The following is a 24,746-nucleotide window of genomic DNA, read 5'->3' as shown; positions in this document are numbered from 1 at the left end:
ATGCAGGAAATAGGGTCTTCTGGATGGGATGGACGAATGCAGTTTGGGTGGGGTGCTGGGTATGGAGAAGGGAGTGGGTTTAACATATTCTAATAGCTTCTCACATCTAGGTTACAGCATCTGCAAACCTGTCATCTTGGCCCCACCCATGCAGCCCACATCCTGTTGACTTACAAAATTTCTTAAGTCCAGTCCCTCCTTTAACTTCTTTAGGTCTCTGTCCTTTCTGAGGCCTCACCCTTTCCCAGGCTGCATCAATCTCCCCTGCACACATACAAATACAGCTTTCCAAGCTGCATGAAAACAAGCTGTTTTTTTAAGTTTTTAACTCATTAAAGATAATCAAAAGAAACATTTTTAAATTCAAATTGCACAAGCATGAAAAACCTGTCTCTCCCTCCCTGAGAAATCCCTATCCCCTCCCCAATTTTTTTGAAATTTTCAAAATTTAGAAATTAAGTTGCCTGACCAGATGGTGGCGCAGTGGATAGAGCGTCAGCCTGGGACGTTGAGGACCAGATTTGAAGCCCCAAGGTCACTGGCTTGAGCCCAAAGGCCGCTGGCTTGAGCAAGGGGTCACTGGCTAGGCTGCAGCCTTTCTCATCAAGGCACATATGAGAAAGCAATCAATGAACAACTAAGGTGCTGCAACTGTGAGCTGATGCTTTTCATCTCCCTCCCTTCCTGTTTGTCCCTATCTGTCCATCCATCTCTCTTGCTAAAAAGAAAAAAAAAAGAAATTAAGTTTAATGGGGTGACATTGATTAATAAGAGTATATAGGTTTCAGGTAAACATTTCCATAGCATTTAAACTGTTGATTGCATTCTGTGCCTATCACCCAAGGTTAAATCATTTTCTATCACTGTATATTTGTCTCTCTTTACTTTTACTTCCCTTCCACCGTTTGCCAGAGTCCCACTCCAGCTGGTCCAGGGGTCCCCAAAGGAATGGATGGCATCGGCGAGAAATGAGTGAGAGAGCCAAACTCTTCAGTTCATCTGCCAGGCATCTCTGCCAATGACTAGTATAGCTTTATTTTTATACACTAAGTTATAATCAAATGGTATGTAGAATACATTGATTAATAGTTATTTTTGCTTTAATATGGACAAATATTCCAGGAAGAGGTTAGTACATTTCTTTAAGCTATAAATCAGGTGGTAAGCCATTCTAAGTACACAATATCTTGAGCAACAACAATATTGGCATCAGCCTTATGCAGGCTTCTAAAGGGTCACTATTGATTAATAACTCTGCTTTACTTAATGGCCTATTGTTTAGTAAAATTATGTTTGTCTACTATTTTCATCTGACTAGTTAAGTTCTAACTTTAGCCTGCCCAGGCGGTGGCGCAGTGGACTGGGATGTGGAGGACCCAGGTTCGAGACCCCGAGGTAGCCAGCTTGAGCACGGGCTCAGCTGGTTTGAGCAAAGCTCACCATGTTGGACCCAAGGTCGCTGGCTCGAGCAAAGGGTTACTTGGTCTGCTGAAGGCCCACGGTCAAGGCACATATGAGAAAGCAATCAATGAACAACTAAGGTGTCACAATGAAAAACTGATGATTGATGCTTCTTATCATCTCTCTCTGTTCTTGTCTGTCTGTCCCTATCTCTCTCTCTCTCTCTCTCTCTCTGTCTCTTTAAAAAAAAAAAAAAAAGTAAGCAGCCTCTGAGGCCAGGGATGTTAGTTACTTGGTACTGTTCATCTCTGAGTCCCCAGAATCCAGCACAATAGGTCAGTGGTTTTCTTTTTTTTCGGTTTTTTTTTTTAAAGACTTTATTAATTTTAGAGAGAAGAGAGAGAGAGAGAGAGAGAGAGAGAGAGAGGTGGAAGAGGAGCAGGAAGCATCAACTCCCATATGTGCCTTGACCAGGCAAGCCCAGGGTTTCGAACCGGAGACCTCAGTGTTCCAGGTCAACACTTTATCCCACTGAGCCACCACAGGTCAGGCTAGGTCAGTGTTTTTCAACCACTGGTCCACCAGAAATTTTGTGCTGGTCCACGAAAAGTAACCATCCTGTTGTATGAATATTATAAACCCAATGATCTTAGTTTACTATATGAATATTATTGTATGAATATTATTAACCCAATGATCTAGTCAAGAGATCTAGTTGAATTAGCTTATGCTAAGGGTGATTTCTGCTTTTGTGGTCCCTGAAATAATTCTATTTTCACCAGTCCCCACGTGCAAAAAGGTTGAAAACCACTGTGATAGGTCACTCATTCCACTCTGGTACAACCAGTGCCATGCTCCTAGAAACACCTCTCCTGACAACTTGCTTCCCCGCCCTTAGTTATTATCACAATGGACCCACTCCAACTCAGTGTACTGAAATTTTTTTTTTAATATTTTTTTTTTATTTATTTTATTTATTCATTTTAGAGAGGAGAGAGAGCGACAGAGAGAGGAGAGAGAGACAGGGGGGAGGAGCTGGAAGCATCAACTCCCACATGTGCCTTGACCAGGCAACCCAGGGCCTCGAACCGGCGACCTCAGCATTTCCAGGTCGACACCCCATCCACTGCGCCACCATAGGTCAGGCCAGTGTACTGAAATTTTTAACCACTAGTGCCAATTCCCTTCCAAAAAGGATGCCTACTAAACACCTCTTCAAAAAGGAGAAGCCTGTTTATAGCCTTTCGAGGGCTGGTAACGGGACGGAAGGGGATAAAGATGCCCATTCGTAGACTCTGCTCTCAGCGCACAAACTGTTAAAACTGTTAAAACCGGCCTTGGCTTGCAAGACCGCCCCATGAGTCGGTCGAGGACCCCAGATTTCAGGCCCCACCCCCGCACGGAGCGCCGTGCGCAGGTCCCGCCCGTGCTCTCGCGAGAGCCGGGTGGCAGAAAATGGCGCCGTTGTGAGTGTGATCCTGCAGCCACCCAGGGAGTCGCTGCAGCCTCAGCCGGAGCCGCAGGAGCTGTGGAAACAAGAGGCCTAGCTGAGCCGAGGATGGTGAGCGCGGCGCCGGGGACGCGGGCACGGCGAGCCAGCGGGGACTGGCGGGGAGCGGTCCTGTCGCGTACACATCCTCCGACCAACCCCGCCCTGACATCCGGACACTCGCCCCGCCGCTAATGGTCACTCCGCGAGCGTCCTACTCCCTACTTCCGGGCCTGACTTTACCTGGACCACGCCCACAAGTCTCGGGCTCCGCCCCTGATCTCTATATTACGGGGCCCCCAACACCTCCAAGTTCGTTGCACAGCTCCAGCCCGGAGGGCATATATATCGACGTCCTTAAACAATCCACTTGGCCACCTCCGGCTCCACCTGCATCTTTCTAGCCCCGCCCTGCTGAGAGGCCCACCTTCATAGCCTTTGTCCCTCCCATTCCCTTTAGGCCACGCCCCTGCCGGGTAAGGCACCTCCCACCTACCCAAGTTGGGGAGGAAGGGATGCTGCTTTGATAAGAGCAATTTCTGACTGATGTCGCCTTCTGCTTTTGGAATACTTCCCAGCTAGCCCCCTGCCTGGGGATGGAGACGAGACAGGAACTCAGTCTGCCCTCATCCCCTGCCCTCCCTTAATGGTAACGCCTTAGGGTGGGAGTTGACTGGGTATTTATTGTCTGGGGAGCATTAGCTGCTTCTGCAATGTACAACGGTCTTGTGGGGGTGGGTCCCCTGGCTGGCCCCAGCAGACCGTGGGCCTAGAGGGGTTCTCCCCACCTCTTTCTTCCACCAGGAGGAGGAACCCTCTGGGCCCACCCCAGCCATGCTGGCCGCTGCAGAGCCCAGCTCCAGTGAGACCCACAAGGAAGTGTCCCAGGGTGTGGCTGCTGCAGCCACCTCCTTCTCCATGGGAGAGGAATCAAGTCCTCACCAGGCAGCCACACCCCCGGTGAGGGAACGTGGAGGGCCTGGAGGGGCCCAGCAGGGTGCCTCCTCAGCCCCAGACAGTGGCCAGCCTGGCCCTGGACCCAACCTTGGCCCGAGCAGCACAGTCTCCAGGACCAGTGAGGACCTGCGGCCTCCCAGGCGACGCCCACCACCAGGTGACCTGTGATAGGGCCTTCAGTGGGGTCACAGGCCCTGTAATAATAGGAGTGAAGAGTATCTCCATACTTGGGGGTATCTAGAGAGAATCCCCATTTACTGAGTACCACACAAGTACCAGGCTGTGGCTACAGTGATGAGCCAGACCAACTCAGCCCCTGCCCTCTGGCAGCTTGGTCTGATAGAGGAGGTAAAAACCCTAGTAGGAAACCATAGGGGCCTCTCTGGGGCATAGCCCTGGACAGCACAGTTGGGGGAGGAATGAATGACCGCTGTGTACATCCTACAGGAAAGCGGATACCCTGCTCCAGCCCTGGCTGCTGCCTCAGTTTCCCAAGCGTTCGTGATTTGGCACAACATCTGCGTACCCACTGCCCACCCACACAGTCCCTGGAAGGTAGGACCAGGGTAGGTGGTGGGAGGCAGGCAGAGTTCCCAGGCTGACCCATGGCCACCCCATCCCACCATCCTCCATCTCTGCCCTGCCAGGCAAGCTCTTCCGCTGTTCCGCCCTGAGCTGCACCGAGACCTTTCCCAGCATGCAGGAACTGGTAGCCCATGGCAAGCTGCACTACAAACCCAATCGCTACTTCAAGTGAGACCTTGACCACCCTAAACTCCTTTGGTCCTCGGTCACTAGGCCCCAGTCAGTTCCTCCTGCTCCTGGTTTTGGTAGTCATTACCTGGGGTAAAGGGCTTTCCACTTCCTAGTCGGGGGGCTAGGGTGGGGTTGGGGTTCTGGAAGTGGGTGTAGCCTCGGGCAAGCCCTGCCCTTGCCTGCCTTAGAGACACTGTTACAAGGAGCGAATCCCGGGGACCTGGAAGAGATAGGGCCAAGTAGGTATGTCTCCATCCGGTCTCTCCTTGCTTTCCTAGAGGAAAGGTGGTCACCTAAGTCAAAATTGAGACCTCTTCTGCGTTTTCCCAGGGCTTTGACCCGGAGAGATCTGGAAGGGTCGCGGCCGCAGTAGGGGGGCGCTTAGAGCAAGCTTCTACCCCCGCAGGTGGGGGATCTGTGATTTGGAAACGAGCTCCCTTAACAAGCTCTCGATAGGCCTCTCCCTAGTGCCCCAGGAGACCCAGCCCAGCCCTGTGCCTGCCCCCAGGTGTGAGAACTGCCTCCTGCGCTTCCGCACGCACCGCTCGCTCTTCAAGCATCTGCATGTTTGCGCCGAGCATGCGCAGAGCCCAGCCCCGCCGCCACCCAGTGCCCTCGACAAGGAACCGTCGGTGCCCGAGCGCCCCGTGGAGTCCGACCCTGCGTCGGTGCCAGGCCTGCAGTTCCCGCTGCTCGAGCCCTTCACGACCCCTGCCCCTTCCCCCACCGGGCCTTTTCTACCCTACCTGAACCCCGCGCCCTTTGGCCTAAGCCCCCCACGCCTGCGCCCCTTCCTGGCCGCTGCGCCTGGGCTGCCGGCCTCCAGCGCCGCTGTCTGGAAAAAGAGCCAAGGTGAGTGTAGTGGCAGGACCGTCATAACGGTGGGCTGGGCTTGCTCCCATTTCTGACCTTGACCCGCTCGTTTACCGCAGGTACAGGCGGCAGTCCTAGAAGACCCCAGGGCGGCTCTGACGCGCCCTCAGGTGCGTGCAGGTGACCACCAGGGCAGGCTGGAGGGGTTTCTGTTCTACGCCCTGTAGGGCCCAGGAGATGGTGGGAGGCAGCAGTGCCAGCCCCGAAATACAGGATTTTGCCTTAAAATTTACTGACCCCCGCGCCTTCATCTGCACCGGCGTTACCGTGTAAAGCTCGCGCTCCTCTGGGGTTCCAGGGATGGAAAGTTCAGTGCCCCCAATTCCAGGGGGAACACCCGCGGGAAGGGAATCAACCAGGCCAGACCCTCAGCGCCCGCGAGCTGATGGGAAGTGGGGAAAGGTCTGAAACTCCCTCGTCCACGAACACCGTCCTCGGGGGTGGACGAGACCTCTGGTCTGGTGCCGGGACTGACAGGGTCCCCGCCTGCCCGCAGGGCACGCGGCCCCAAGCCGCATCGTGTGGGAGCACACGCGTGGCCGCTACTCGTGCATGCAGTGCGCCTTCTCTACGGCCTCGCGGCCCGCCATGACCCTACACTTGGAGGACCACCGCCCCATCGCCCCCGCGACCCCGGCGCCTGGGCAGCCGCGCCCTGACGCCGGGGCGGGTAAGGCCCACGGGAGCGCGGGGGTGGGTAAGACGGGTTCCCCGATGCAAGGGGCGGGGCCAAGACTCAGCTGCTTCCTCCTTTGCCCCACCCAGACCCGGGCCCGCTTGCACCCACGGTGTCGCTGCTGCTATCAAAGGGGGAGTGTCCAGTTTTCTCGCCGCTCTGAACCCTGCTGCATAGTGGGTGGGACATGAGGTGTGGGTAATTTTGTAATTTTAGGCGGGCCTGATATGGATGGGATGGGGGGGAAATAAAATAGGCGCGATGAACTGGCCTGTGCTGTGTCTAGGTCCCTGGCCCTTTATGCACAGTGGCCTCTTTAGCAGTTTTGGGCACTCCCCCCTGTATAGCCTGCCTCCCCTGTCACCTGAACACTGGGACCCAATCTCCAGCCCAGTACTTCGCTGTCCACTGTCTTGTCCCACCACTTCCAGAAACCAGGTGTGGTGGAAGTTAATGGTTTTATTTACTTAAGTCTTGGGAGTCAATGGGGAGGACAGGCAGAGAGGCTGGTCCAGAGGCCGTTATTAGTTAACTCACAGAGAGCTGATAGGATAGCCGGCAGTGCCAGAGCCCCAGAGCTGGGCACTCAGTGGCAGGCTGGTACTCAGGCCTCATCCTTATCCTCCTCGATTCTCCACCTGCCCCAGCTCTGAGCAGAGTTCACCAAGATCACCTTTGGAAAGACCCCTCTTTACCCCTCCCCATTCTGGTCCTCCTCTTCCCTTCCTTCATGGGAAGTCAGGCCTGGACCAGGGTTCAAACTCTGGTGCCACACTGCTATCTCAGCACTGCTGTCACCAAAACTTTATGGGTCAAGCCTCCTGCGAATGGAAGTCCCATAAGTTATTGGCATCTGCCTTTCAGGCTGGTTTTATCTTCTACATTTTGTTCCCTTCCAGTCCCGCTTCAACCCTCTACTCTTTTGTATTTTTCCAAAGTGAGGAGCAAGGGGGAGGCAGACAGACAGACTCCGGCATGCGCCTGACCAGGATCCACCCCGCATGCCCACCAGGGGGTGATGCTTGGCCCATCTGGGGCGTTGCTCCACTGCAGTTGGAGCCATTCTAGCACCTGAGGTGGAGGCCATGGAGCCATCCTCAGCACCTGGGCCAACTTTGCTCCAATGGAGCCTTGGCTGTGGGAGGGGAAGAGAGAAACAGAGAAGAAGGAAAGGGGGAAGGGTGGAGAAGCAGATGGGTGCTTCTCCTGTGTGCCTTGACTGTGAATCAAACCCGGGACTTCCACACGCTGGGCTGATGCTCTGCTGCTGAGCCAACCGGCCAGGGCCAACACTCGACTCTTAATGGAGTACCCAAACCACTTCTTCCCACCCTTTCCACCAGTCTGAACAGCCCTGAAAACAGGTCTCTTCTGGTTGTGTCCCTCCCCTTCCTATACCCTTCAGTGGCTCCTCATAGCTCCCTTGGGAAAACAAAGATCCTATTCTCCTAGTAGCCCTATCTTGAACCTCCTCATTCCCAGGGCCACACAAGCCATCTCCTCCCTTCTCCTCCTTGGAAACAAGACATCCTGTGAGCGAGCATCTCATGGAGAACCTCCATGCCCCTGCTGTGGTGGTTGTGGATTAGCACCAGCTGTGGAGTTAGATAGGCGGTCAGGCAATGGGGCTCCAGGGCCCCCTAAGCTCCCCACTTCTCAGCTAGAAGCCTTGGAACCCTACTGATCCTGAGGAGGACTCAGCCTTCTTACTGCATAGTCCTTAAAATGGTATGATATTCACCCCTGGAGTCCTTGTGAGGATTTAAAGAAACTGGGAGAGAGGGAGGGGGCTTGGGAAATGTTTGCAAATGATTCACATCCCTCTGTCCACCAAACCAATGGCTACCTGGACCTTTTCAAGAACCTGGGTAGGTGGGGCAGGGACAGGAGGCCCATTTTACACATAGAGAAGGTAAGGCTAGGAAGATAAGCTGACCAAACCCTGACTCACTCTAGCCAGGCCTAGTTCCAAACCACTCACTGGTTCTGTGCCACCCTAGAAGCTGGGCAGTTAGGAGCGATGAGAAAACCCAGGTAGCAGGGCCCCAAAGGCATTCTCCCCTAGGCCCTATTCCCACATTCCCTAGGCCCTCTGAGAAATCTGGCCCTAGTGCCAGGCTTTCCTGCATCTCCAGGGACAGAATTTAGTGGTCTTGGTTCCCCAGGCCCCCAGCCCATCTCCAGGGTCCACCACCGCCCAGTAGTTTTCCTTCCTCATCAAGTCCCTCATTCAGCCACCCCGAAACCCAGGGGATGATGCCACTTCCCAGTCTGTCAGGACCTTTCCAAAGAGACCCCTACTCTCCCCCATCATCCATATAGATACAGCCACCCCTCCCATGAGTTCAAAGGGTCCACAACTCCTCTGGAGCCAATGGGAACTGCCCTGAAACTTAGGCAGCTGGGTCACCACCTGACCTGGGTACCCTGCCCACTCCAGAAACAATCTCTTCTGTCACCCTCTCCCGACTCATATCCAACATTTTGTCTGCTCGCCTAAGAAGCATTGCTGTCTTAGTGTCCCTTCTAGGCTTCCACAGCCCCTGCCCTTCCTCTGGCCAACCTATTACTCCACCGAGGGTCCCACTGACCCCACCCCAATTCCCATATGCCCAAACCAATGAGTCCTTTTAGGGTCCCAGCTCGTCCAGCAGAGGGCGCCCAGGAGTGTCAGTCTGAGGGAGAATGAGGAACCCGCCAATCCAGGTTAGCACCCACCTTGTACAGCTGCCCGGTGTAGGTTCATGTTAAACTGGCTGAGCACCCCAAGCAGCCAGCCAGGTGCTGGTCCACAGCTCAGCAGTTGTCTGACACCAGGTCTGTCACTGGCTGGCATGGGCCGGTTCGGTCACCCTCATACAGCACCGGGAGAGGGGGAGGTGAAGACTTCTGACGCAGGCCCGAGCAACCCCCTCCTGGGCCCCTGACGCTTTCGGGGGGGGGGGGGGCCTGTGGCGGCCCATGTTGGCAGTCCTCCAGACCCAGTGTGCTTAGACCGCACGTGGCTGCACCAAGCTGCTGCCTCCACCCCACCCCCACATTAGGGTAGCCAGTGCCTTGCCGGTGGCTCTTGTGCAGGGACCACGCACCCCAGCATCCAGCTTAGGCTGTGCCCACACGCAAACGGAACCCCATCGCTCCCCTCCCTAGCCCTCAGAATTCCACACACTTGCCCCAAGGAGCCCCCACCAACACCCTCAACTCCCCATGGCAAACCCTAGGCCACGCTTATTTCTCCCGGCTTCTGATTCTGCAGCTTCAAGTGCAGCAGCAGGTCCATGGTCATGGTTTCATGCCTCCAGCAAGGTACCAAGCACAAAGAGGCGTGGCAGTCATGTGTCCGCTGGGGACTGTGCCGGGGAGCCTGCGTGCTCTTCCCCAAATGGGCTCGGCCAGGGAGGGACCTTCCAAACTCCCGAGTTCTGCACTGGAGATGTCCATAGCCAACAGTCTAAGAGCCTGGGAAGTCACGGGCTGTCATTCATGTCCTTTAGCTTATCTATGCTCTTGGCCAATCATCCCTTACTTAGCAAACACTGGGTCTGTCAGTCTGTAACCAGCCTGTGGTGGTTGGTTGTGGAGACCCCGAGAGGACCTACCCCTCATCATCCCTGGCTTCCCCAGACCCCACTCAGAGGGGCACACTCACATCTAGAAATGTGACTGAGGGTGCATGTCCGTATGCAAGCGCAGGCACAGAGGTTCCAGAACCCTCAGGTTGTGCTCTTAAAGTTGGCACTCAAACAGGCAGTCATTTCCAACTGTAGCCTGTGGTCCTGTGGGCAGGGCAGTCGCCAGAAGGGCTCCTGCTGGGAATGCATCTCCAAGACAAAAAGCCTCCTTCCCTGTCTCAATGTGTCTTTCTGGATCCTTCTGGAAACTTTTTTTTTTTTTTTAATTTTTAAAATTACTTTTAGAGAGAAGAAAAAAACATTGATGTGTTGTTCCACTCACTCATGCATTCATTAGTTGATTCCTTTATCTGTCCTGATGGGGGGGGGGGGAGAATGTTGAGCCTGCAACCTTGGCAAATGAGGACCACACTTCAACTAAATGGAGCTACCTGGCCAGGGGGCCTTTTTGAAAATTTTTATGTGCTTGCTACTCCAGGTGTGATCCTAGAGCAGCAGCATGGGCATCACCTGGCATGTAGAATCTAAGGCCCTACCACTCACTGGAAGCAGACACTGCATTTGAACAATGGGGACTGCAGGTGACTGACTGATGGGCACAGGTGCTTCTCAGCTGCACATTAGAGTCACCTAGCAAGTGTGTAGAGGTGGACACACCCAGACCAATTAAGTCAGAATCTCCAGGAGCTTTTGTCTGGAAATTCCTCAAGCAATGCCAATGCATGGCCAAACTCAGAACCAGAGCTTTGTACTCTCCCAGTGAACTGACCCCCCCACCCCCACCCCGGGATCTTACCTGGCTGGGCCTTACTTACATCCTGCCTGTGCTGGTTTTGCCCACAACCTTCATCCCCTCTCTTCGTTGGCCTCCCAGCTGTCTTGACTTTCCTCCCACCCTCGTCTACTGCGAATCTGGGGTGTCCTCCAACTCTCTCACTCCCCAGGCCAAGGTCTTGGATATTACTACCCACCTACCCACCCCCATATCTGCCATCCAGGTGGGCTATTTATGGCCCCATGTGCTACCTGCCCCTGCAACAATGAAGTTCTGCTCAGAGCTGGGAGGTGGACCACAAGGAACCGTTAAAATAAGGAAGGCAGATGAGGTAACAGAACAAAAGGGCCTCCTCACCCATCACACTCGCAGGACTCCTGGGTCTCCCACCTAGAGCAGAGCAGACTATGCCTCTTCTCCACTGAGAACTCCCACCTCCCATGGAGAGTCTGGCTGAAGTTGGCCTTTGCAGGCCTCTGCAGGACGTCGTCAGGGTCTAGCACCAAGTCCTCTCCAGGGCCTGGAGGTTAGCAGGGCACGTGATGGCCTGAGGTGAGGGAGAGAGCAGAACCAAGAGACTAGTGACTGTGTTAAGAATGTGCTGACCTCCAATGCATGAAATGCAGGGACAGTAGCAGACAGGTCGGGAACTCAAGAAGTGCCAGACAGGAGCTGGGGACAAGCCAGGGCTGTCCCCGCCTCCTTTCCTTCCTCCTCTGCTCTCTCTACCCATGGGGCCTGTGGAGCAGAAGCCACAGTCACTTCCTGAAAGCAGCAGCCCCAGCTCAGTTCCCACTCTCACCAAGACCCATCACCTGCCTGCCACCATGGTGAGTGAGTCTCCAAGCCCTGGGAGAGCTGGCTGGGTAGAAATTGGGGGGCATATTCCAAGAGTACAATGGCAGAGAAAACCCACCTGGGAAATAGGAATGACTAACACGACGAAGTCCCAGAGGTAGAAGCAGCCAGGATACATCTCTAGGACTGTCCAAGCTCCAAGGGGCCAGTGGCCCAGGCTGAAGCTGCAACTCTAACAGGGATGGTGGGATTGCTCAGACGACTCCCTACCCCCCCCCCCACCCGCCCCTCAGTCAGCATGAAGAGCAACCTGGTAACAGACAGCCAGGGTGAGCACAAGGTCTTCCTGTGGGTGACAGAGTGGGTCCGGCAGCCGCTGCCAGCCCCCATGCCAGCCAGTCACCCCAGGCATAACCTTCTGGCCCTATGGGTCACCTTGCAGCCCTGTGCCAACCCAGCGGGTACGGGGGACTTTCACAGAGGCATTTGAAGCAGGAGTTGCAATCCTTTCTCACCTCCTCTAGAAAGGAAAACATAAACTGGGGGAGAAGACATGCATCTCTGACCTTTCCCTCCCTCAATGTCCTTGATCCCACTTGAAGCCAGGCTTTGGGGGCCTGTGGCAAGGCCACTTCTGGCAAACTTGTCATTAGAGCAGGCCTGGTCTAGTTTTTGCATCTTCCTGTCTGACCAGTGGTGCGGGATGGTCGGCACTGTACCTGGGACAGACTGCACATACTATATAGATGGCACTGTGCCTGACTGTGCCGGTGCTTGGGAGCCTGCCTACCAGTTTTCATGGGCACTGTTGATGTGAATGTCCCTGTCAGCATGGGACTGTGAGAGACCCTGCACCCACGTTTGCCTTCAGGTCTCTGAGTGTCTGCACCTATCTATGAGTCTGTAGCCATAAGATTGGATTTGGCTGAGTATATGCCTAACTTGTGCCCTCTATGTTCTTTATTTCAACAAATATTTACTGAGCAACTACTGTGTGCCAGGCACTGGAATGACAGCAGTGAATGAGCCAAGTCACTGCCCACACATTTAAAAAACAATATAAGTGACAAATATGATACATGGTGGCAGGTACTAAAAGAAAAACTATGCAGGTTGGGGACTCTGGGTTAACAGGCTTCCTCTGGCTGCTGTGGGGGTTGCTAATCAGAGATGGAGGGTTGGCAGGAGTCCAGGAGTCCAAGGTTGCCTCTGGTCGTTAATGCTACACACAGTAAGAAATAGTTGGATCCCGGATGTATTTTGCAATTAGAAGAGAAGAGACTGGAGACATGGGGGGAGGGGAGGAGGAGTGAAAGAATAAGAGGGTGTGTGTCTGTTGACCATGTCCATGTGTCTCCATGGCATCTCTCCACAACACTTGTATGTGCCAGTCCCTGCCTGACTATGTCCCCTAGGAGAGCCATCAGGACTTCCGAAGTCTTCAAGCAAAGTTCCAGGCCTCTCAGTCTGAGACCAGCAACCTCCCTCTAAAATCCCTGAAGCTTGAGTTCAAGAAACCCCTCAAGAAGCCCCCGCAGCCTGAGTTCACTGATCTCCCAAAGAGGCCCCCACAGCCCGAGTTCACTGATCTGCCAAAGAAGATCCCGCAGCCCGAGTTCAGTACAGTGCCCAGGAAGCCCCCACAGCCCGAGTTCACTGATCTCCCAAAGAAGCCCCCGCAGCCCGAGTTCAGTGCAGTGCCCAGGAAGCCCCCACAGCCTGAGTTCAGTGCAGTGCCCAGGAAGCCCCCACAGCCTGAGTTCAGTGCAGTGCCCAGGAAGCCCCCACAGCCTGAGTCCAGTGCAGTGCCCAGGAAGCCCCCACAGCCCGAGTCCAGTGAAATGCCCAGGAAGCCCCCGCAGCCTGAGTTCACTGACCTGCCCAAGAAGCTCTCCCAATCTGAATTCAGTGAATTCCACAAAAAGTTCCCACAGTTTGAGGCCACTGTGTTGCCCAAGAAGCCCCTGCAACCTGAGGTCAGTGAGGCCCCTCAGAAGGCCTTACAGTCGGAGCCCAGGGCACTTGCCCAGAAGCCCTTGCAGCCTGACCTCAGCAACCCCACCAGGCCCCCCACAGAACCCAAATTCAGTACATTCCCTAGGAAGTGTTGGCAGCCTGAGTCCAATGAGGCCACCCCAAAGCTCTCACAGCCTGAATTCAGTACCTTTCCAAAGAAACCCCCACACACTGAGTTCAGTGTGCTTCCAAAAAAGCCCCAGCAGCCTCAGGCACCCTCCTGGAAGCCTGAACCCAGTAAGCCCCACCCCAGCTTCTCACAACCTGACGTCAGTGCCATTCCAAAAACGACCCCACCATTTTTGCCTCAGCCAAGTAACCTCCCCAAGAAGCCCCTACAGCCTGAGTTTGGTGACCTCACCAGGACATCCTCAGAGCCTGAGGTTTGTCTGTTTCCCAAGAGGCCAAGGCAGTCTGAATTTAAAGCACTCTCCAAGTGCCCACAGCCCAAGTTGGGCAGCCTCCCCAGGACATCCTCAGAGCCTGAGGTCAGTCTACACCCCAGGAAGTTTGCACAACGTGAAGGCCAGGGACCCTCCCGCAAGTTCTCACAGCCAGAGCCCAGTGCTCTGTCCAAGAAGTTCCTTGGAGATCCCTCTAGAAAGCCCCCACTACCTGGCTCTGCTTCAGAGAGCTCACTGCCCATGGCTGTCACAGGCTCCAGCCCAAGATCCCCACTCACCCCAGGATTTGGAGCAAGGCAGCAGAGGTCAAGAGCTCTCACTCACGGTGGAGCATCAAGGCTGGGCCTCAAACCTGGCCACCCACCCCAGCGGAGGCCTCTGCCTCCAATCAGCAGCCTGGGACCCCCTCCAGCCAAACCCCCACTGCCCCCAGGCCTCAAGGATGTCCAGAGCTTTGAGAGACCCTCAGCAGCAGATACAGGTGGGTCAGTACACCCCAGTCCAGGAAGGGGACAGAGGCTCCCTGGCTGTGTGTGCCTACTTCCCTCTGGCTTCTCTTTCCACAGCTCTGTGGAGGGCCCACTCTTCTGGAATCCACTTCCAGGCCCGACCGCCCAAAGATATCCTGAAGTGAGTGTGTGTGTGTGTGTGTGGGGGGGGGAGGTTAAGGTGAGGGTCATGGGTCAGGAAGGGGCCCTCATTTCAGGTATCTTTGCAGGGACCCGGAGGAGATCTACGAACTGTATGATGATGTGGGGCTGACAGATTCCAGCCCCAGCCCTAAGGGCAAAGGTTTGTTGGCAGTGGGGCTGGACCTGGACAGCCTGGGCACCTGGGACACATATTGCAAGGGTATTTTCTGCCACACTGCTGGTATAAGGCTAAGTATCAATCCAGCTCCTTGACAGTGCAGAGGAGAAAGCAGAGGGGAGGAGGGGCCTTTTAGAAAGGTCACACCAGTTCTTGGTGGGCAGAACAGTGTGTGGTGAATGTCAGAATAGAGGCCAAGAGCCAGTCAGCATGATGTAGCCAGGGCAGCAGGGTGACCCAGGATGGTGAAAGAGTCAGGTAAAAAGTGGCAAGAGGATTTGGTGGTGTGTACACAGGGGCGAAAAGGCACAAGCAAGCTTGGCATGGACAAGGCCCAAATTTGGAGCCTACACCTGGGTGCAGAGTGGGGACAAAGAAGGTGTCAGGTTCCCTCATAGACCTATTATGTTGGAAGTACCTAAAGACTTGAGCTTAGAACTCAAAAGATTAGGATGGACACAGGATGTGGCCCTGGCACTTTCTCTAAGTGTCTGGGGTTCCAAAGTACCCTTCTCTCTCCCTTCTTCCAATTCTCTACTCCTGGATGCTAGCCTAGCAGGCCCAAGCAGGGGTAGTGCCTTTGCCAACCTCGATTGAAAACAAAAATGGCTTCCGCACAAGCACTGCATCTGCACAAGACAATGTCATGCTCATTTTACAGGTGTGGAGGCTTGAGGACCTGAGAAGTGACTTACCCCAGCTCACACAGCCATTACACAGAGGCTAGGTCCCTCTACTTCCAGTTTGCTTCTCTACCCTGGCTTTAGAAGGGCCTCCTGTGGGGGATCATTCTATCAGATGTGTCTTTCGGATCCTACCTCTTTCTACCCACTAGCACCCCTGACCCAGGTCAGCTGCCTCTGTCTGTGGCTGCTTCTCCTGAGCTTTCCCCCCAGGGAGCTGCTTGCAACAGCCTTCCCTCAGCAGTTAGCACAGAGCTTCCTGACATGGCCCCTCCTACTTCCACTCCAGTGAGGCCGTGGATCGGCTCTGGGGGATCATTGTTGGGGACTTGGACATGCGAAGGGAATGCCAGTGGCCACTCCACTTCCAGCAGCTTTGTAGGCATGGCCCACGCCTCTTCCTTCCCCAACCAGACCAGGCCCATCCCCACCTCTGCTCACAGTCCCTAGATTTTTCCCTTCTTGAGACAGTGTGGGATTCACTATAAGTATGGGTTGTCCCAAAGGCCGCTTTGTCCTTTCCATGTCTGTCCTACTCTCTGCTTCACACAGAACAGTAGCTGCTCCATTCCAGAGGTTTCCTGCATAGTTGGAGGCCAGGCCCATCTCTTTCCCAGAACCTAAGCAGGCTATCCACAGGAGACTTGCCTTCCCTATGAGGTCTGCTCAGGATCACACTGCCAGGAAGTTTGGGCCAAGGGTGTACCAAGTCCACCCCAAAGTACAGTGCCCAGCTGTGTGCTCTGTGCTGCAGTGGGTTTGTAGGGACTCTGAAGACTGTTCCCAGCTGGGTGCCCACCCCTAGTCTGGGTGGGACTACAATGGCACCATCGTCTGAGCATTACACCAAGGCTGGATGCAAGGCTCAGGGTCTGAAGGGGTGAGAACACCATGCAAATACCCTTCAGTGGGCTCCTTGATAGACCTGCAGGTCTGAAACATCTAGACGCTCTGAGTCATTCGGAGAGGACAGCAGAGAGCTGGGGCTGCAGGTTCTGGAGCCTTCACTCACCTGTTCAAGAGGCTCTCACTGAAAGCCAACCCCATGACCAGCAGCCTTCTCCATAGAAGGCTGTCTCACTCCCAGACCCTCACAGTCCAGGTTCATCGTCAACCAGGCTTGTCTAAGAACCCCACCCCATTAGCCCCTTCTCATAGGCTGACTTCGTTTGCCTCCAGGAAATGCTTTTGCCTCATTTTTGGACCCAAATCTTATTATAATTTCCATTGCCCACCCTGCTCTGGGCACCAGACATGAAATGGCCTCAGGCCTGACTAGCAGGCAGTATCACAATGGATAGATCATCATCAAACTGGGACGCAGAGGACCCAGGTTCGAAACCCTGAGGTTGCCGGCTTGAGTGTGGGCTCACCAGCTTGAGCATGGGGTCACTGGATTGAGCATGAGATCATAGACACGACCCCATGGTCGCTGGCTTGAGCAAGGGGTCACTCGCTCTGCTGTAGCCCCCAAGTCAAGGCACATATGAGAAAGCAATCAACAACTAAGGAGATGCAACAAAGAATTGATTCTTGTCATCTCTCCCTTCCTGTCTGTCCCTTACTGTCCCTCTGTCTCTCTGCCTCTGTCACACACAAAAAAAGTGGCCTCAGAAGCGTCCTAATACATCCTGCCTCTACCACTTATGACCTGGGTGACCTTGAATGGGTTACTTTGCATTTTCAGGGCCTTGATTTCCTCATCAGCAAGTTGAGGGTTGAAATGAATTAACTGTAAATTTCCACCATGCCTAACGTGTGGTAAGAGTTAAGAAAATGGAAGGCAATCTACTAGAACTCATAGCCCAGGACAAGGGCCTGGGGAGAGGTTGGACAGGGGTAGGGCAGGCAAGGGTTGGGAGGGGATGTGGTTGGAATGGGAGAATGTACTGAAAACTGACAGAGGAAAGGCTCACTCAAGATCAAGCCCCCAGGGTCGAGAGAGGCTGGACACTCACTGCCCTAATTTGGTGTTCTGACTGCTCCCAGATGAACTGCTGCTACCTATCCAGCAACCCCTCAGGAAGCCACAAGAACCTGAGCTCAGGTACAACAGGGCAAAGCAGGGAGGGGCAAGCTCTGAGACCACAGTAGAAAGGAACTCCTGAGGAGTACATTTTTGCTCATAAGCATCCACTTCCTTGAGGAGCTCAGGAAGGAGAGGACCCCTCACCCACAGCAGTTGCTGCCTGCAGACCCTAAGACCCTGAAGCAGATCCGGAAGGCCGAGAAAGCTGAGAGGGAGTTCCGGAAGAAGTTCAAGGTGTGGACACAAAACTAATCAAGAGCCCTGGGTGGACCAAGACCCCTAGGGTGGGTAGGGGGTAGGCACAGCCAAAGCCTCTAACGTGTCCCTCTCCAGTTTGAGGGGGAGATAGTAATTCAGACGAAGATGATGATCGACCCCAATGCCAAGACACGTCGTGGGGGTGGCAAGCATCTGGGGATCCGGCGTGGGGAGATCCTGGAGGTTATCGAATTCACCAACAAGGATGAGATGCTATGCCGGGACACCAAGGGCAAGTGTGAGTGAGCTGGGCCAGCAGCCCTGGGGAGACAGGCTCTGAACTGTTGGCCAAGAACTCACCATCCCTATTCTTTTTGCAGATGGCTACGTGCCCAGAATTGCACTGCTGCCCCTGTGAGTACTGCTGTGATTTGGGGGGGGGGGGGGGGGGGGGGCGGGGGGCGGGTGACGGGGTGGTTAACGGGCCCAGGGATGACTTCTGCTGACCCAACTCTGCTCTCCACCAGGGAAACAGAGGTGTATGATGACGTTGGCTTCTGGGGTATGTAGATGTTCTGGGCAATTTGGTGGGAACCAGTGTCTCCCCACCCTACTTCCCTGGGGGCTGCTTGCTGTTTATGAGAGGGATCACTCAAAGTCACCCATCCCCCTCTGCAGACCCTCTAGAAAGCCAACCATTTCCCAAAGAACAATAAGGCCTGCAGGTGTGGGGACCCAGGACAACTTGCCAGCCCAACCACTAACCCAGGAATCCTGGATCCCAGGTTGGAGGTCACAGAACTGCCAAGGCTCACACCTGAGCACATACTTGGATCGTATAAAGCCCCTCTTTAAAGTGATCACTGCTGCTTGTCTTTTCTTCACCTCCTGACTGGCACATTCTTTGGCGTCTATTCCCTCCTCATTCTCACCCTTCAGGGATAAAGACCAGGAAGGAAAATAGTGTGGCAGGGAGGTGACAAGGAAACTGGTAACCTGCTAGACTTCTAGATTTGAGTCAATGCGACTGGATCCCTGTCAGCTGCTAGCTCTGTAGAGGGAAACAACACACCCAAAACTGTGACCCCAACCCACACAAGCAAAAAGAACAAGTAGCAACTGCTGCTCCCTCCCTATAGGACGCAAACAGCTATCTAACTCAAGTGGACCTATGTATGAGGTCATTTTGGTGACAGTGATGGTGGTGGGACAACTCAGTTCTGACAAAGCCCAGGTTATCAAGTTTAGCCTGAACTTCCACAGGACTAAACATGCTCAGAAACTCACACACTGCTTGGTCTGTCTCAGCAAAGAAAAGCTGCTATGGATGGAGTATTTTCCCTACCCCCATACAAATCCCTAATGCCCAAATTAGGAAGCACTGAGGTCTATTAGGGCCCTTATAAAAGAAGCTCAAGAAAGTCTTTGGGCTCAACCAAACGGTGGTGCAGTGAGTAGAGCATCAGACTGGGATGCAGAGGACCCAGGTTCGAAACCCTGAGGTTGCTGGCTTGAGGTCAGGATCACAGACACGACCCGATGGTTGCTGGTTTGAGCAAGGGGTCACTGGCTCAGCTGTAGCCCCCTGGTCAAGGCACATGAGAAAGCAATCAATGAACAGCCAAGGTGCTGCAATGAGTTGATGCTTACCTCTCCTTCCTGTCTGTCTGTCCCTCTGTGTCTCTCACTAAAAAAATAAAAGAAAGCTCTTGGGGCCCCAGCCAGTTAACTCGGTTGAGAATGTCATCCTGAAATGACAAGGTTGTGTGTTCAATCCCAGGTCAGGGCACATATGGAAAGCAATCAAAGAATGAGTAAAACAACTAATGAAGGCATCCTTTCCCCCTCCCCTCTTTTTCCCTTCCTCTCTAAATAAATAAATGAAATAAGAAAGCTCTGACCCTTCTACCATGTGAGGTTACAGCTAGAAGGCATTGTCTATGAATCAGGATCTGGCCCTCACCAGCAGACACTGAATCTGCCAGCATCTTGATTTTGAACTTCCCAGACTCCAGGACAGCTAACAGCCAGGTTCTCCATCACCAGCACAAGAGAATTAAATTCCACTCAGGCCTGACCAGGTGGTGGCGCACTGGATAGTGTAAGCCTGGGACACTGAGGACCCAGGTTTGAAAGCCCAAGGTTGCTGGCTTGAGTGTGGGCTCATCCAGCTTGAGTGCAGGGTAGCCAGCTGGAGTGTGTGGTCATAGATATGACCCCATAGTTACTGGCTTGAAGCCCAAGGTCGCTGGCTCAAGCAAGGGGTAACTGGCTTGGCTGGAGCCCCCCACCCCATCAACGCACATATGAGAAAGCAATCAATGAAAAACCAAAGTGCTGCAACTACGAATTGATGCTTCTCATCTTTCTCCCTTCCTGTCTGTCCCTCTTGCAAACAAAGAACAAAACAAACACACTCAGGATAAAGTTTCCATAAATAATTAGTTCCTAAAGTGCAGAGTCCACGGAGAAAAATGGGGATGACCACTTCTCAGCCTATTGTCTAAGACCATGTGAAGAATGGGGATAAAACTCCTGGTGTTCAGTTTCAAAGGAATAAAGGAGACTGAGTGGCTCCTGCTCTCCAAACCTTGGGTGGTGCCCCCACAACACACACAAAAAGACAAGCAGCTTTCAGGAACTGGTATTTATTATCAAAGTCATATTTGATGTCAACAAGATGCCACAACTACAAAAAAAATTGCGCACATTGCAATCTCAATGCAAACAGTCAAATGGAACCCCAGTCATTTAAAAAAGTAATTCAAATTACCCCAAAAAGCAACTGAATTTTTTAAACATCTTTATATATCAGCCAACAAATTAAAATGGTTAACAAGAAAAAATACAAATTCAGAGGTCTGGTATCGATGTTTTAAAAAAGGCAACTGCTTAAGCATTTCTATCGATTCGAACATCAATCTCTCGGCCACTCAGCTTCATCCCATTCATCATCCGGCAGGCTCTCTCTGCCACCTCTGGTGACTCAAACTTAACCACACCGCACCCCTTGGACTTCCCATTCTCCATCTTGATGTCGGCATACAGCACGTGGCCTGGGTACAGGGAGGGAAGAAGAGACCACAACTCATCAGGTAAATCAGAGCTCAGCCTCAGGATGGGCTCGTCAGTCCAAACCACTTGTGAATTTCAGCTGTCTAAATCAGAAGGGAAAGTGGCCTCACACCTGGCACATGAGTGCCCAGACGACAGCCACTGGGATCTGACTACCATACCCCTCTGCCTAACTGCCATTCTTCTGCCAACAGGACAATGCTCTGACCAGCTGGCCCCATAAGCTGGCAGCTTCCAATGTGGGCCTTTATACTCAGAACAGTTAACAGAAAAAAGGGGCTACATGAAGCCAACTTTATTGGCAATTTTACAGAGGCTCTGTTTTCCATATACCACCACACCACGTTTATAAGGCCATCACCAATATGATGCACAATGCTTCGCACTGTCCAAATATAAGTTGTATAAGAATTAGCAAGTGGTTTTCACATATTCATTCAAGTACTGATTAAGCATCCAGGTTATGTGTCAAGCACCATGGAAACAAGTGCACAGGAGAAGAGCCATAGAAACACAAGGTTCCACACCTCGGTGACTGACTGCCAAGGACACGACAGTGTAGCCAGTACTAGGGGATTACAACTCTAGAGTCATAAAATCTGAGAAAGGGTTATCATCATAGAGGGCTTCTCATGGGAATGTTTTGAAATAGAGTTAAGTTCACCAGAGGAAGACTTGCTGATAAAGCTGTTATCTGGAGAGGAGCACTTACAACTCAAGGGTTCAGAGATAGAAAGGAGATGAAAGAGGAAGGGACACATTGTACAGGGGCTTATGAGTTTGGCCTTGTCAGCTGAGGGTCATCTCCAGGTATCTGGAGGCAGGGGAGTTGCATGACCCAATCTGACTTTTCAAAATATCCACTACAATGTGGAAACTGAGTAGTAGAGACAGAGGGCAAAGAAGGCAGGCAATGGCTCAAGCACTTGTGAAATCCGAGCCATTACTGAAACAGGAAATGAGAACACTGAGGAAGTTTCAATCCAGCAAGCCACCCAAACTCTGGCTTAGGGCCAGGTCTCCACCTGACACGGTTAAAAGAACAGAAGTGGTGGGGGTGAGAGATGGGGGTTCACCCAGAAACAACTACCTTTGGGCCACAAGTGAGCTTTCCAAAATGGTTGTCTGGTGTGCCAGAAAACCATAATCACAGACCCTCAGCTTTGTCTACACATGAGCTACTGCGTAGCCAGAGCCTTCAAAGGCCACCTCTCCCCGCCATGGGACCTGCTGGACGAATGCTCTTTGAGGCACAACCCAAGTAGGTTCCTGTGGTGGAAAGCAATCTTGTCCCCAGGTCTGTTACTTAGAAGCCTTATGACCTTGGAAACATGACTTTAACTGACTCATCTGTAAAATGGAATAACGCTACCCCCTTTCAAAAACCGTTTAAAAGGAGAAAAAAGGTGAAAGTGTTTGACACATAACAGGAAACTCAACAAAATCTACTTAAATATTTGCATAGGCAGAAAAATGGCAAGTCCTATCAGCCCCCTAGAGTAATAGAAAGTGGCTAAGACTAGACGGGAGGGCCCTGGCTGGTTGGCTCAGTGAATAGAATATCGGCCCAAAGTGAGGATGTCTCAGGTCTGATCCCTGATCTGTGTCTCAGGGCACACATGAGAAGCAACCATCTGCTTCTCTTTCCCAGTGGTTTGGTTGATTCGAGCATGGGCCCCAGATGGAGGTTGCCAAGTGGATCCCAGATGGGGCACATGTAGGAGTCTATCTCCCCACCTCTCACTAAACAAACAAACAAGCAAGCAAACACACATATATTTTAAAAGACTAGGATGGAAAATTCACTAATCAATTCAAATGCATCCCCAACCAGCTAAGATTTCTGATGTCACGACATACGGAAGCACGTATAAAGCTTTCCTCAAACACTTACCACATTCATTGAATTTGTCCTTTAGCATCTTCCATGTAAAATCAAATGGGAGCTGCGGGGGAAAAAAAAGAACAGACTGGTAAGTAACTCAACCAAATCAAACACATAAACATCTCCAGTCTCAGAGAGTGGCTTAAAAGATTTCCTGCCCTGGCCGGTTGGCTCAGTGGTAGAGTGTCGGCCTGGCATGCGGAAGTCCCGGGTTAAATTCCCGGCCAGGGCACACAGGAGAGGCGCCCATCTGCTTCTCCACCCCTCCCTTCCTCTCTGTCTCTCTCTTCCCCTCCCGTAGCCGAGGCTCCATTGGAGCAAAAGATGGCCCGGGCGCTGGGGATGGCTCCTTGGCCTCTGCCCCAGGCACTAGAGTGGCTCTGGTCGCGACAGAGCGACGCCCCGGATGGGCAGAGCATTGCCCCCTGGTGGGCGTGCCGGGTGGATCCCAGTCGGGCACATGCAAGAGTCTGTCTGACTGCCTCCCCGTTTCTAGCTTCAGAAAAAAAAAAAAAAAAAGATTTCCTATTGCAGCCCTGGCTGGTTGGTTCAATGGTAGAGCATCAGCCCCGCATGTGGCAGTCATGGCTTTAATTCCCAGTCAGGGCACACAGGAGAAGTGACTATCTGCTTCTCCACCCCCTCCCCTTCTCTCTCTCTGTTCTCCCACAGACAGGGCTCGATTGGCTGGAGTGAGTTGGCCTCGGGCACTGAAGATGGCTCCATGGGCTCGCCTTAGGTGCTAAAAAATGGCTCTGGGTGCCACTGAGCAGGAGCCCCAGATGGGCAGAGGATCGCCCCCTACTATGCTTGTCAGGTGGATCCCAGTTGGGGCACATGTGAGAGTCTGTCTCTGCTTCTCTCACTAAATTAAAAAAACGACTTCCTATTACATACTATAGAAAAACTGGTTGACCTTCAAACAGATGATTAACAAAGAACAAAACAAGTTGGTCAGGAATGAGGTTCTAAACTAACACACCAAGTTCACTGCCTTGTGGCTTTCTGTCTGTGGGAACACCATACAGAGAAAGCAGGATGCACAGCTGCCTATGCTTCAGGCCACAGAACCACTTAACAGTAACTAAAGGCAGTCACTTTGGTACAGATACTTCAGACACAGCCATTTTTTCTTTTGTATTGTCACGCCAATGTTTAGTGGCTTTTCAAGCCAAGGAATCAGGAAAATTACAGAGTTCTTTAGACCACTGTTCCAACTAGTAGTCAAAGAAGCCCAGTGTGCTCACAACACCCACTATTCATTCTTGCTGCACCGTGTTGTAAGCTCTCACATCCCTTCCTCATCCTACCAGCACCAAATTCTGAGACAGTGACAAAGTGGCCTTTCATGCTACTCAGCTTCCTTTATGAGGACAAGACTTCTGACTTCAACCTGCCATGATTCAGTCCTGCCAACTTCCTCTACCCCCACCCCTCCCTCTGAGTATCACTGAAGTTCCTCAAGATCTACTTACATTTCTCACAAATATCTGGCAGGCCTTCCGGGCCACCCCAGGAGCATGGCCTCCAGCTCCACCAAAAGAACCAGTGAAGGTTCCTCCAAAGTTGCCACGCTCCATCTCGATGGCACGGTCAAAGCTGGCACCGCCACCGCCACCCATGGCCAAGCCCATGCGCTCAATTCCAGCGCCCAGGGCCGGGCCCATGGCAGGACCCATGCGTTCCAGGCTGTTGGCGCCCATGCGCTCCAGGCCTATGCGCTCGAGACTGTTGGCGCCCATTCGCTCCAGGCCCATGCGCTCCAGGTTGTTTGCGCCCATGCGCTCCAGGCCACTGGCCATACGATCCATCACGGGGCCCATGCGCTCCAGGCCAGCCCCCATGCCTGCGGGCACCATGCGCTCCATGCTTAAGCCCATGCGGTCAATGGCAGGGCCCATCCGCTCCACACCAGAGCCCATGCGCTCGATGGTCTGGCCCACACGGTCTATGGGTGCGGCCATGCGCTCGAGGCCAAAGCCCATGCCGGCACCCATGCGCTCCACGCCAGACCCAATGCGCTCCATGGTCTGGCCCATCCGTTCAATGCTGGAGGCCATGTGGTCAAGGCCCAGTGGGCCCATGCGCTCGATGCCGGAGCCCATGCGCTCAACCGAGCCCATGCGGTCCATGACCAGGCCCATGCGCTCAATCTCGGAGCCCACACGATCCATGCCATGGCCCAGGCCTGCGCCCATGCGCTCCATGCCAGCACCCCCTATGCGGTCAATGCCGGGGCCCATCCTCTCGATCCCAGGGACACTGCCTCCACCTCCACCTGTAAAAGGA

General features: G+C 53.2%; 3 protein-coding genes across 18 annotated transcripts in view; 2 read left to right on the top strand and 1 right to left on the bottom strand.

Annotated features, from left to right (window-relative positions):
- The first annotated feature begins 1,992 nt into the window (after positions 1–1,992).
- Positions 1,993–7,757, top strand: ZNF414 (zinc finger protein 414). Of its 9 annotated transcripts, XM_066266915.1 has the most exons (11): positions 1,995–2,962; positions 3,351–3,366; positions 3,469–3,539; positions 3,695–4,004; positions 4,295–4,402; positions 4,495–4,600; positions 5,112–5,455; positions 5,536–5,586; positions 5,973–6,146; positions 6,242–6,344; positions 7,635–7,681. In XM_066266915.1, the coding sequence occupies exons 1-10, from the start codon at positions 2,759–2,761 to the stop codon at positions 6,313–6,315; spliced, it is 1,458 nt and encodes a 485-aa protein (XP_066123012.1). In that variant the 5' UTR covers positions 1,995–2,758; the 3' UTR covers positions 6,316–6,344; positions 7,635–7,681. The 9 variants fall into 9 exon arrangements, with proteins under 9 accessions (XP_066122979.1, XP_066122969.1, XP_066122994.1 ...); XM_066266882.1 differs by having other exon boundaries at positions 1,993–2,962; positions 5,973–6,344; positions 7,635–7,682; XM_066266897.1 differs by lacking the exon at positions 6,242–6,344 and having other exon boundaries at positions 1,994–2,962; positions 7,635–7,757.
- A 2,381-nt stretch (positions 7,758–10,138) lies between these two features.
- PRAM1 (PML-RARA regulated adaptor molecule 1) lies at positions 10,139–18,339 on the top strand. Of its 3 annotated transcripts, none has more exons than XM_066266855.1 (10): positions 10,150–11,389; positions 12,773–14,258; positions 14,344–14,407; positions 14,496–14,569; positions 17,260–17,317; positions 17,425–17,533; positions 17,633–17,795; positions 17,878–17,911; positions 18,025–18,059; positions 18,176–18,339. In XM_066266855.1, exons 1-10 carry the CDS (start codon positions 11,291–11,293, stop codon positions 18,211–18,213), a joined length of 2,160 nt encoding a protein of 719 aa, XP_066122952.1. In that variant the 5' UTR covers positions 10,150–11,290; the 3' UTR covers positions 18,214–18,339. The 3 variants fall into 3 exon arrangements, 2 of the variants coding, with proteins under 2 accessions (XP_066122952.1, XP_066122942.1); XM_066266845.1 differs by having other exon boundaries at positions 11,259–11,389; positions 17,401–17,533; XR_010730269.1 differs by lacking the exons at positions 17,878–17,911; positions 18,025–18,059; positions 18,176–18,339 and having other exon boundaries at positions 10,139–11,389; positions 17,420–17,533; positions 17,633–17,766.
- A 1,790-nt stretch (positions 18,340–20,129) lies between these two features.
- HNRNPM (heterogeneous nuclear ribonucleoprotein M) overlaps positions 20,130–24,746 on the bottom strand; it is a 54,213-nt gene continuing 49,596 nt past the window's right edge. For all 6 annotated transcript variants that reach the window (XM_066266822.1, XM_066266831.1, XM_066266792.1 and 3 more), the window contains 3 exons: positions 23,933–24,735; positions 22,467–22,518; positions 20,130–20,553 (listed from right to left, as the gene is read on the bottom strand). In XM_066266822.1, the coding sequence (XP_066122919.1) occupies positions 20,390–20,553; positions 22,467–22,518; positions 23,933–24,735 (1,019 nt within the window). In that variant the 3' untranslated portion in view covers positions 20,130–20,389. The remainder of the gene's footprint in view (positions 20,554–22,466; positions 22,519–23,932; positions 24,736–24,746) is intronic.

The sequence above is a fragment of the Saccopteryx bilineata genome, chromosome 1 (assembly GCF_036850765.1).
Source record: "Saccopteryx bilineata isolate mSacBil1 chromosome 1, mSacBil1_pri_phased_curated, whole genome shotgun sequence".
Taxonomy (NCBI): Eukaryota; Metazoa; Chordata; class Mammalia; order Chiroptera; family Emballonuridae; genus Saccopteryx; species Saccopteryx bilineata.
This window is presented reverse-complemented; position numbering and strand designations above follow the sequence as displayed.